This window comes from Sphaerodactylus townsendi, linkage group LG06, assembly GCF_021028975.2.
Source record: "Sphaerodactylus townsendi isolate TG3544 linkage group LG06, MPM_Stown_v2.3, whole genome shotgun sequence".
NCBI lineage: Eukaryota > Metazoa > Chordata > Lepidosauria > Squamata > Sphaerodactylidae > Sphaerodactylus > Sphaerodactylus townsendi.
Window position 1 is genome coordinate 53,564,453 of NC_059430.1, and position 13,204 is coordinate 53,577,656.

Below are 13,204 nucleotides of genomic sequence, written 5' to 3' on the forward strand. Positions count from 1 at the left end.
AGCCTTCTGCAAAAACGACCCAATCTCAGCTGACGCCGCGGCTGTTGCTCCGGCCCGCGGCTGGCCTCCGCTTGACCCTAGTCCCTTGCGTTTCCTCTGCAAGTCCTAAACCGACCCTGCACGTCCAACTACCTTCCTTTGAGCACACACTTGACGCCATCCCTGGTACCCTCCCGCTCCCACGCACGCACGTCCGCACGCACCAAGGCACATACATACATCGCCTCTCCCGCTTGCCCACTCCTCCTCCTCATGAAGCCCCGCCCTCTCCTCCCTCCCCATCACTCTCCCGACTGATGCTGAAGGCGAGCGTCACTCCAGCTTCGCTGCAGACATGGCGACGACGTTGACAGCGGTCCAGCCGCTCAGCCTGGACAGAGGTAAGCGCACCTCCTGGCGCCGGCGCCTTATCCGGCTTCCCTTACAATGGCCGCCTCGGAGGACAGCCGCTCTTCCCCTTGGCCCTTTCTGCAACAGCTTGTCCTGAAGCCCCATCCCCGAGAGCCTTGTTTAGCTTCTGCCTTTGCCTGAGGAGGCTGTGTTGAGCGCAGGTTGGGTCCAGTTCCCCGCAGGAGCAACATTGGTCGGCCAGCAGCAGCGCGCTTAACCCGCTGCTTGCATTCGCTACTTCTCTGTTGCCAGCCTGGAAGGGCAATGACAAATAATATGTCCTCCGAGGTGGGATAGCTGTTGCTCCACATCAGAACTGGGGATTTGCAACAGCTGAAGGGGCTGGCAAATGAAGGAGGAGATTGAATGGAAGGGGAAAGGGCTGGAAAGAGAAGGGTGAAAACTTTACACGAACGTGCGAGCTTCGTGATGGTTAGTCGAAGGAGCACAGTGTTGATGTCATACGACCAGCCTGCTGGAAGATACATAAGGAACTTTAAAAAGAAATCAAACAAAAACAGCCCTCATGTTCTAAATCAACAATAGTTGTGGGACAACCAGACTCCACCAGAAATCATTCATTAGGAGAGGGAGGCATCTGCTTTTTAACGTTTTTGAAGTAAGCAGTAAAATGTATTTAGGGAGTTTATTATTTTCATGGCCTGGGTTTTCACATAGTCTGTGGCTACTGACTGCATGGTACTAGAGTCCCTGATTATTTGCTTGATTAATTTATTTTCACATATAGCTATTGCATAGGATTACCACCCCATCTTAATTGCACTTTTGTCTATGAGCTTTCCTCTACTACAGTTGCAGAAGTTCAACTTCATTTGCATTTGCCTTTCAAATAGTTTACTTTTTGGTGAATGCTTCTGCCCCTCTCCTTCCATAAAGGTCCCATAAAATTCAATGTCAAAATGAGAGAAGACTCCCAAACTGGCTTAAATGCTATCAGTAGGAACACAACAATCAATATTATAGTGCTTTGTGGGGATGCTGCATCTTCTGGTAACAGTTACTGAACTGGGGCCATGACACAGACTTCTCTAACATTTCAAAGATGTCAGAATGGTCATAGTCCAATTTCTGTGAATGAATGCAGACTTGGTAGTTTTGTTGAAATTAAAACCTGACATGAAAAAACCACAGGAAGAAGTAGCTGGCAGGAAATCTCACTGGAAGAGGATCCAGGAGGCAGGAAACCCAAGAGTTAAAGAACCCAGAGGTGGGTTCTCACTAGGAAGGGAAGTAACAGTGTCAGGGTAAAGAGACAGTCTTAGGGATTGCACCTAGGGATTGAGGGTTGGGGCTGTAGTGTGATTTTATGGTTAGTTCCTCAAAATTAAGTTGTACTTTGTTCCAAAGGTTTAGCCCTAGTTAAGTGTACATCAAATGAGATCCCTAGGATGAAAGGGCATCTGTACCTTTGTCATGGGAGAATTCTAGTAGTTGTGGATTCTACCATCCCTGCATCATCAATACCCCTCATTTTAAGCAGGAAATGAGGGCCAAAATAGTGTAAAACGAGATTGACTTCTGGATTTCAAATGTCTATCCTTTTCCTATCAGCTTCTGATTTGCTCTCAGCATTGTGAGAAATGTATATAACCTAAAAATAACTAATTGTGTTTGGCATTGATGTCTGTTGAAGGTTGGACTTATATTTTTAAAAAGATCAAATTTTACCAAGCAAACCCAAAGCTACATTGGGAATTTGAAATCTACTGGCAAAATATTTGCCATGAAGACCCTAATATTGCTCCACATGAGCATTTGCCCCAGAGGAGCATTACAAGAAAGAGAACAATTTATAATCTTATTTGCTTTAACATTGCTTTTGTTGTGCATTTTAGTGAAATAAAATGAACTTTCTTGGTATGCATCATTCAAGGGTCTTCATGCATTTCTTTTTAAATCTGTACTTTGTGTGTCTGAAAGCCACCTAACAGGGTTTCCCTATCACTTGGGAATTACTAGAGTTAGTGGTTTGGCTATAAATAGATTATCTGTTGAGGAGTACATATTACTCCAGATATAAGACATTTGAAGATTCTTGCTGTCTATTCCATGAAAAAGAAATCTGTTGATCTTAGCTTAAGTTTAAACTTCAGACAGCTTCACTTTGCTAGATTCTGATGAAGAGCAGAGATACTTGATGGACATAATTGTTATTAAAATTGATTTTTGAAGCGTAAAATATATGGCATACAAAGAACAGTTTTGATAAAGTAACAGCTTTAAAGGAAAGACAGAACACTGGGGAAGCTTTTTTTATCTTCCAAGTATTCAGAATCCCATGGTGTAATCTGCAACTCTACCCCAGTGCTGACTATATTAAGCAGGATAAATATTTTCTGGCAAAAGGTTTAACAGATGGCAATCCATTAGGAAGCACAGCTTTTCAAAGAAAAGCATTACTATTTAAAGGGAGTAGATGAAAGTTAAATGTAATTACAATTCCGACTTCTGCATTTAGGTTTCAACTGAATTTTTCATGATGTACCACCATGTACATCAAAAGATAGGTAAGCATTACTGAAAACTTTGCTCACAATTTTAATAAACATCAGAGTTTGGAGGTGGGTCAAAACTTAGTATTTTTTTTAATTGTAGAAAGCAATCTCTAGCAAACTTTCACTGTTTTAAATTTTGTGAATGAGAATGCTGATCAAATTTTGTTGAACTTTTGATTGAAAAGAAATAATCTGGTAACAGTTCAATAACTACATCTTTGCATAATATAGATATTATTGTGTGTGAAACACTCAGTGTTGTGCATTAATATTGCATGAAGTAGTGTCAGTAATTGTTGACAATTAAACACCTGGAGATATTCTTCCAGTTATTGATTCTATGTCCTTTTCCCAATTGTGGCAAAGGTTAATAATGTTGGCCATAATTCATCCTAGAGAAATGCCAATAAATATCAGAGAAAGAATTAAAAAGTAAAGCAAGACAGTGAAACAAGGTTGCTAATACATTCCAGTGTATTTAGGGCAAAAGATATGGAGGAATTTGATATGCCACCTGTGCTCTAATCCAATCACAGCCATTCTCTTAGTGATATCTCTTTTAGCAAGAAACCTTCCCATTCCCTTTTCCACACACCAAGGTCCAATCATGTTGTCAGAAGCAGTCCACAGAAACTTCTCTATTAAAACAGCTCATTCATTGGGATGTTCGGAGTTAGTGCCTACAGCTACAAGCTGTAGCAAGGGTTCCAACTCCTGGGAGAACAATGTGAGCAACCAGAGCATGAAAGGAAGAATTCCATGCCAGTCAAAATAGTAAGCCATCTCTGTAGCCCAATTGATAGTAACCATGCATGACCAAAGAAAACCCCATGATGATAGAAACTTTGCAATCTCAATGAGCCTTACTCTACAACATGCCCTCTTCAGTCCTTCGCCCATATTATTGCATGGGATGGTATCAGTCAAACAACCTGATACCATGGGGTGCAATGAGATGCAGTGGAAAAATACAGGTTCAGCCAGCAAAAGATCCTGAGCTTTATTCCTGGCTGCAGACTTGCAGAGGAAATGGCTTAGTGCAGCACTGACAGTTAATCAGAGCAGGAGACACAAGGACTTCATTCTAGGAGTTATCTGTGGCAGTTGGATCTTTGAATGTTCTTGGTTTTGTCTACTCCCCTTGATCTTATCCTGTCTCATTCTTGTTCCTTTGGTTGCTTGTGCATACTGATTATTTTACCACCATACCAACCTAGTCATCCTACTTAATCCTTTACTTAATGTTACCCAGTGCACGGGTTTATCATACCAGGATATTGTCATATGTGAACAGTTGGGAACCTGAGCCCTTGACGTCCTGTACCCTGGACTATTTCAGCAGCAAAGGTAGCAGGACACCAGACATCTCAAAATACTAGAATCATAGAGTTGGAAGATACCCCAAGTCCAACCCCCTGCAATGCAGGAACACATAATCAAAGCACTCCTGATAGATGGCTAGCCAGCCTCTCTTTAAAAACCTCCAAAGAAGGAGACTGCACCACACTCAGAGGCAGTGCATTCCACTGTTGAACAGCCCTCACTGTCAGGAGGTTTTTCCAGATTTTTAGGTGGAATCTTTTTTCCTCCACGTTGAACTCATTACTCCTAGTCTTAGTCTCTGGAGCAGCAGAAAACAAGCTTGCTCCCTCACCAACATGTTCTATGTTGCTAGAACAAGACTGTGGCAGTCCCACACAGGAACAGCAGGTTTTCCAGTGGACACTGCTGAATGCCTTTGATGATGGTTGATATGGTTGCTCAACTAATCCTTTTATACCACCAAATTGATTCATTACTTCTCCTATTTCAGTTTCATACACGTGACACTGAACAATGCTGTAATAACACCCAAATACCACTGTAACCTCACTATACTATTGGAAGAAGAAGAAGAAGAGGAGGAGTTTGAATTTATACACCACTTTTCTCTGGTGTAAGGAGTCTCAAAGTGGCTTACAAATTCATTCCCTTCCTCTCCCCACATCAGACATATTGTGAGGTAGGTGGGACTGAGAGAGTTCTGAAGAACTGTGACTAGCCCAAGGACACTCAGCAGGCTTCATATGTAGGAGCAGGGAAACAAATCCAGCCCACCAGATAAGAGTCCACCGCTCATGTGGAGGAGTGGGGAATCAAAACCGGTTCTCCAGATTAGAGTTCACTGCTCTTAAACAATTCACCATACTTGTTCATTTAATTTAACTGAATAGTAGAACTGGGCAGTCGGTTTACTTCAGGGTTAGTGGGTTATTTTCTATGGTCCCTGATATTATCAATAGCAACAAACATGAAACTGCTCTATTTTTACTCAAACATCACGATGACATTTACAGTAGTTATGTGCTTGTCCAAAATACAATTAATCAAATCACAGCTGAAGAACTCCCCACACACTTATACAAACACTGTTGTTGATGCCTAAAATCTGCTTTAATGAGAGGAGATTTAAGATTCAAGCACAGGAATGGTTTTCTGTCATTCCTGTTAGCATGTGTCTTCTTACCTACAAAAATTCTTGCAGGATACTCTTGGTATGTAGAACACATTTCCAAAATAGTGGGAATTTTAATCATTTTACATTTTAATTTCACAAGCACTGCCGTTTAACATGAGTTTTGCTTGGAGCTAGGTTGGCAGAGTGAGGGATGTCCAGCAATTCAACTAACCAGGAGATTGAATTGCAGATGCTCCAGGATTTAAGGGATTTGGAAGGCAGAAGATCATGTGGCACATTCTGGGCAAAGATGAATGATGGAGTATAGTAAGGGGCAAAGTGAGGGCGGAGAGATGCATATCAGAGTGCAAGGAGAGAAGCAAAACAGTTCATTAGCTACAATCCAAAGCCAGAAGATTCATTAAGTGCCAGTCTGTAGTGACTCCATTGTGTTAAACGCAAAAATGCACTGCACATGTAGGTGCCATTGATATGAAAACATCTGTGCTTTATGAGATATTATTATGCCTAGTGTGGGATGTTTTGAGTCCTTTGCAGAGACTTCTACCAACAAAACAGAACTGTTCTTCAAATGGAATCTAAAGACAGTTAATTGATCTATGAATCAATATTAGTTAATCCTGACTGTGTAATTGCAAAAGTTGTTAAATGATTGTTCACAATGTGACTCAGGAGAAAGTGGAAAAAGATATCTTTCTAATGTAACATCCCATCTTTTTAACAACACTGAAAAGTTCATTATGGAGAACTCCATTAGCTTATTGGTGTGTAATTTATTTATTTATTTGTTCATTTATTGCTATCATGTCACTGTTACTTGAAGCAAGCAGCCTCCACTTAAGTTGGAAAAATAGCTGGAGGCAGAGAGCAAGAGCAAGTAACTGGGTAAAATAACCAATGTATTTCAGGGTAGTCCTGAGTAAAAGCTCTCAAATGACAGGCAGTTATACAGCTGAACTGGGTTTTATTGAAGAATTAAGTAATGAAAACAAGAAATATATCTCTAGCAATGAACGTACACACACAAAGGACAGAGAGGGTGATAGTTACCAGTCTTGAAGGGATTTCAAGCACCAGGGAAGCAGCGCCAAAGAGGAAAACAACCAGCCTTTCCAGGAGCAAAAGGAAGAGCCCATACACAATTGAAGGAGCACATATGGATCCAGAACACACACATTCTATGATTGCCCAAAGGACCAATATTTATACCCCCAAACAGGTCCTGGGGTGGTATGAGGTAAGCCAGAGACAAAGATTTGATTGCTTTTCTGGCTTTCCAACAAAAAAACAGGCAAGGACCCAAGATAATGCCAGGAGTACTGAAGAGTAATTGATTGCTGGGTTAAAAAAGGGTAAGTAATGATCTGCTTGGAGCACTGATTAAATTACTTTAGGATGACACATTAAGGATTAGTTGGCTCCATTGTCCAGCCAAACACACCTTAGGGCCAAAAGAAAAGTTCAGTTACCAACTGCTACCTTGCCCAGACTTGACACAAGAGATGGATCCGAGAATGCCCTGAGAGACATCCATTTTTTAAGGAGGCAGTGCCTTGCTCTGATGGCAATCTTTGGCTCCCATGCTTTTGTGTAATCCCTTGGCGGGAGAAGAGTCTGACTGGAGAATCTGACAGTCACAGTTAATTTATTTTATTTTTATTTTATTTTTCGATTTATATCCCGCCCTCTGCCCCAGGGCTCAGGGCGGCGAATAACAACAGCATAGAAACAGCACAGAAACAACAATAATCATAAAGTCATGAATAAACAACAGATGGCGGCATTCCCCTCCCCTTTCTGTACCCATGGGAAGCCATCCTGTGGCCACCCTGTGAGCACAGACTGCAAAAAACACAATGATCCAAGACTAAAACTCTCTAAGCAGTTTACAGCAGCATTAGTACAATAAAACCTAGCTTAGTGACTAACCTAAAAATATAACATCGAACCATTAAAATAAGCCTAACACATGACCAATATATACCTAACACTAACTCTAAAAACTTCAGGCAATACAACACTACCTAAAAATACTAAACATCGTAACAGGGACGAGAACCAATACAACCTAACTAACCTATCTTAGCACTAACCTCCACACTATACAGAATTAAACAACACTCCAGAACTTACAAAAAATAAGTTTTTAGGTGACCCCAAAAACTTCAGGAGGAACCAGAATGGAGCACAAGACTTCTAAAAGTTGTTATTGCCGACCCTCTCATAGCCAGCATCATCAGTTGTTAACGTCACCCACCAGACTCTTCCCCAGGTGGACCTCAGTTTCTGAAAAATAATTGTCACTGCTCCATATGGAATGCCTGCTGGACTGATGGACCCACTGCCCCATCCATGGCAATAAGGTGATCCAGGGATTTCTCCCAGTGTCCACACTCTGCTGGATCTCAGTCCCCTGGCATCCATTGCCAGCTCGACAGTCACCAGCTCTCGCCACCAGCCCACCGGCACTCACTCGACCTGGGGACTGCCACCTCCACCACGTTCTTACTGGGGCACACACATCCTCAGCTGCTGAGAGGGAATCTCTTGAACGTTTTGTGGGGGCCCCTGCTACCGGTCCTCATTGCCGTCTGGAAGCCTCTGACATCAGATGGAAACACCCCGCCTTGGCATTCTCACTGCCAGCGGGCTGCCATTGCAGCTGTCACTGCCTCAAGTTTCAAATGCCACTGTCTGGAGACCCTTGTCACCACTTGGGTTCGCCCAGCTGCCCAAAAAGCCTCAGCTGGTCGTTGCTTGGGGGCCTCTGCCACTGACCCCCCATGCCAAGCTCGTCTTGGAATCCCGAAGGAACCTCTCAGCCCGAGCCAAAGACACAAGCACCGCAAGCCAACATAGGGTTTTCAAGGCCTTTGGATGTGGGTTGTTATTGCCTGTCCTTAATGTCAGGAGCCTGGTATTCCTTGGTGGTTTTCCATCCAAGTACTATCCATGGCATAGTGAGGGGGCATGGCATGGTGGGCTAGAGCCGTGGGTGCCACTTCCTGGGGTCGTGTGGGTGTGCTACAGGGCTGCACCCACTGCAACTGTGCCTTGCTTATAAATGCCCCATGGAATTTGAGTCAGAGGTGCAGTTGAGCAACAGCCAGCGGGGCTCACCCTGCCTCCAAATTCCATGTGAGGCTTTATTGATTTATTTATTTATTTATTTATTTATTTATAATCAATTTTATATACCGCCCCTCCCCCGAAGAGCTCTGGGCGGTGAACAACAGAATAATAACAGCAATAATATTAAAACCCCGATTAAAACAGCAGATTAAATAAAATTACAGCGGCATCCGACAACTTCATAAAACTTCACCCACCCTGGAAAACAAACCCAAAAAGCTGAGGGCCCCATAAGAATTAAGGGCCCAGAGTGTAAAAAGGGGGGGAGGGGGGAGGGAGGGGAGGGCGCACATCAGCGATCGGCCCCCCCAATCGCCCGCCAAGGCGGAACTACATTCGAGTTTTACAGGCCCTGCGGAACTCTTCAAAGTCCCGCGAGGGGGGTCTCGGCTTAGCTGGTGGTAAAGTGTTCCACTAGGTAGGGGCCAGGGCTGCAAGGCCCTGGCCCGGTGGTAGAGGCCAACCGCATTATCGAGGGGCTAGGGGACAACCACTGTTGGCCTCTGCCGACCCCAGAGGCCTGGAGAACGACACATGGGGTGCGACGGCACGCACGGTACCGAAGGTCCCAGAACCCGCAAAGCCTTAAAGGTAAGTACCCACACCTTATGAATGATTCGGAACTCAACCACGAACCCAGTGCAAGCGATGCAACGCGGCTAAAACGCGTCCTCTCGTGAGCAACCACCCGTGGTTACCACACGCACCGCTGCACGTCGCACCAGTTTCAACTTCCGGATCAGACGTAGCGGGAAGGCCCGCGTTGAGCGAAGTTGCTAACAGTCTAACCTAGAGGTGACCGCTGTATTGGATCACAGTGGGGAGGTCCGCCTGGGAGAGGAAGGGGAACAACCGCCGGGCCTGTCGAAGATGAAAAAACGCGAACCCTGGCTATATGGGCCACCTGGGTCTCCATTGAAAGAGACTTAATCCAGGTGGACCCCCAGGCTGGCGGACGGAGGGGGGGTTGGTGCCAATGTAGCCCCCTCCCACTCGGGCGGCTGAAAATCCCCCCCACCTCCCCCCGGGCGCTCCAGCCAAAGTTGGATCTCCGGCTTCGATGGATTCAGTTTTAACCCGCTCTGTTGTAACCATCCAGCGAACACCGGCCTTCCAAACAGTGCTTTTCGTAGAGCTGCAGGGGCAAACACTGTCCCCCCCTCCATCAACAGGAATGAGCTGAGCGTCATCCGCATACTGGTGACAGATCAGCCCAAAAGCTCCGCGACCAACTGAGCAAGTGGGTCGCATATAGACAGCAAACAAGAAGGGAAGAAGGAACGTCTCCCGAGGTACACCGCGAATGAAGCTGGCACCTCTGGGAGGCTTGGTCCCCACACCACACTTGCTGACTCCGGGTCCCGGAGGGAACCTGGCATAATCCACCGAAGGACAGTGCCCCGCACTCCGGAAGCGGCCAGGCGGTGGGCCAAAAGGTCGTGGTCGACCATATCAAACACTGCGGTAAGGTCTAATAATACCAGCAGCGCCAATCCTCCTTGGTCAAGTTGTATGCGGAGCGTGTCCGTGATGGCGACAAGAACAGTCTCCGTCCCATGCAAATGGCCATGCTTAGGAGTGGGGCAAGCCCCCAAAGTCCACATAGAGTTTGGGGAAGGGTGAGCCCCACTGGCTGTTGCTCAACTGCACCCTGACCTTGGGCTCCATTGGGCTCCCAGCCTGGGTTCTCTGAACTCCAAGTGAAACCCTGCGAGCAGGGCCAGCTAGGTTTCTGTCTCCCCACCCCCCTGAACCAGAGGCGGAAAGCAAGGTGCAGTGCCCTGCCTGGGTGCATGCACACGCACTCATGCCCTGCCACAGCACCCCCTGCCCCCCTCCACGGCCTGGCCACACTTCCACCGCGCCTCTGCCCGGGGCGTTGCACCCCACCCTTCCCCATTGGGGCTATGCCTCTGCCCTGAACTCCATGTCAAGTTTGGGTATGGCATGGACCTATTTGATTCTAGCCTCAGCTCACCAGGGTCCAGCTTTGAGCCTCCAATTTAAAGCTCAGCTCGCCCAGATCCAGCTTTGAGCCTGCAATTTAAAGCCAAACCTCACTGAGGCCAGGATCAAACTGAGCAGCTGTGCTGACTGGTTCCAACTTCATACTGCTGACTATCCCCCCCACCCCCGAGCTCCACCTTACCAGAGCCTGCTAACCATCACTCACCTGCACTCCCACCCCAAACTCCATGGGGAGTTTGAGGGTGGGCTGTAGTTGCATGGGAATAGGGTGCCGTTGTGGGGAGTAATTGCCAAGGATGAGTGCCAGGTGACATTTTACACAGCAACACCCCTGCTAGTCAGACTTAGGGCTGAAAGTGTGTGGGGCCCAAGTTCATGCAGCAATCTTCTGTGGAACAAGTGGGGATTCGAATTTGAGTTTCCCGAGTCCTAGACTGGTTCCGTAGCCACTATACTAAGCTGGCTGTCTATCCTGGGACATATCTTCTCTTTTTTTCCAGCAGTAGGCCAGGCAGAGCCGAGTTAAGATCTTTAGAGGCCCAAAGCACTGGAAAGATTATGGTACCCCCATATACTGTATATGTAATTCAAAATAAAAACAATAGTAAATTGTAAAATATATATATTCTAATGAATAAATATCATTATTGGTATGAAACAAAACACCCATTATTCCATTGCTTTCTTGCCTTGAAGATACATAGCATTTTTACTTACACGAATCAAAGATGCAAAATAATGTTTACTGTTCCTTACTTATAACTTTATTTATACTTCAGAAAATTTTTCCTGTACTTTTAATTGCAAAGTCTTTGATCATATCCTCGAAATTAATCTGATGTAACAAATCTGCTTCAATACTTAGCAGAGATAAGGAGGAAAAAAATACTCTATGGGCCTTCTTTACTTGAGTCTTTAAGCACGTGCTTATTTTGCTTAATGGTTAATCCAGGGCTGAGGCCAGGGCTGTGTCAGAAGACCAGGGTACCTAAGGATCCTTCCTTTCTAAAAGCACAGAATTAGAAGGCTTTCCAGATGTTATTTGTACTGAGTTCTGGAGCAAGGGAAAGATTGCTTTTGTACTGAATATAAGTCACAGCTTGATTATAGATATTCTCACCTTAAGATAGCGTGTGAATCAGATATTAATTGTGCAGACTAAATGGGAATAATGTTATAACAATCCTATGGATGGTCTCCATTAAAAGTGGTTTAAGCAAATTACAGATTTTATCTTTTCTTGCTTACATGGATTTATTGGTGTGCTTGGGAATTGCAATTTCTTTTCCATAGGAAAATATTTTGCCACTTGTCATCACATAAATGGTATTGTTTCTACAAGGTCAAAGCTGCTAGCTGTAAAAAGTCAAATCAGACACTTTCTGAGATGGTTTTAATCTAAAATCACTCAGGCATAAGTAGGACTTTTGACCTTAAAATAATCCAAAGTTGCTGAGGATAATACATCTCAAATCTACCTCAAGAAATGTTTCTGTTGCAGTGTTGTACGTAACACTGATGAACTTATCCTGTGAATTCAGGTGACATGAATGGAATAGTTGTGTCAAAATGTAGTGAGAGATAGAGGAAAAATAGGGTTGAATACTGAATAAGTCCACAAGGCAAACTTCTACAGTAAGGTAATCATATAACTCTATAACATGATCATAGTTCCCAGGTTTACAATACAACAAATGTTTTTAGTTTTATAACCGTGTTTCTTCATTCTTCTCCATCTTCCCTTTTGGTATACTGCTTTAGCGCAGTTGCTTTTAAACAATCAGTCTTTGAATACAAATACCAAAAGATGGGGTTCTAAGTGTATGAAACAGCAGAAACAATGTGAAGATTTCTGCACAAAAAGTATGTTCTGGGATTTCATTGTTATGCTATTTGTACTTTAACATATATAGTTTGGTTCTTGTTTATTAGATCAGTGACCATATAACACAAAGTCAGGCAAGTTATTTTGGGAGGAGGGGACATTCTGATGTAAACTGGAACCCTAAATTCACTTAAATGAAACCACAGCTTACAACTAAACAGAGAGCAGATTAAAAAGGCAGAGCAAAGAAAAATTCACACATTGCCTGACCCAGCAGTCTCAACTCAGCTGCAGTGGCTGGAAGAAGCAAGGGAAAGATCTGGGCTGGAATTGGTCTTGCCCTGGATGTCCAGTATCAGAGGAGCAATCCCAGTGTGAGACTGAACCTAACTTGCTGGCTTCTTTTATCAGGGCATTTCCTACTGAGACCAAATGCCATTACTCACAAGCTGGGATCCTCCTTTTAAATCTGGCCTAAGGGGAGAATTCAGGGATGTTTGGTGATTCGGTGAATGTCAGAAGCCATGCACTCATTTGTGGAAATGTTAGACTCCAACTTGTCATCAGTGTATTTAAACCTTCTTTGTGAGATAGATCTTAGTGATATAATAGGAGGGTGTAGGGGTGAGCCCCGCTGAACTCCAAAGTAGGAACCGTAGAAAGAGCACCTGGAATGCCGGTGCCAGCTATGGCCTTCTGGGTGCACTCGCTCCCCCAACCCCCGTTCCCCCGTGAGTCACAGGTCATGAGATGCCTGACTCACGGTCACCAGATGTCCCAGACAAAGGGACAAAGGGGCTCTTGCCCCCAGGTGTGGATTAGACCCAGACACGGACGCTTCCTCCTGCACGTAGCAGCCCTATGAGATCGTGCATCACATGATGATCTCCCGCTCTCCCGCTCTCCTGCCTCCCA

The 13,204-nt window shown here is 44.8% G+C and overlaps 1 protein-coding gene across 3 annotated transcripts in view; it reads left to right on the plus strand.

Annotated features, from left to right (window-relative positions):
* The first annotated feature begins 255 nt into the window (after window positions 1–255).
* The window catches only part of LIN7A (lin-7 homolog A, crumbs cell polarity complex component), a 58,220-nt gene continuing 45,271 nt past the window's right edge, over window positions 256–13,204 (plus strand). For 2 of the 3 annotated variants that reach the window (XM_048500627.1, XM_048500625.1), the window contains exon 1: window positions 256–380. In XM_048500627.1, the coding sequence (XP_048356584.1) occupies window positions 335–380 (46 nt within the window). In that variant the 5' untranslated portion in view covers window positions 256–334. Of the gene's footprint in view, window positions 381–2,869; window positions 2,919–13,204 lie in introns of all 3 variants that reach the window. The other variant, XM_048500626.1, reaches the window with a different exon arrangement.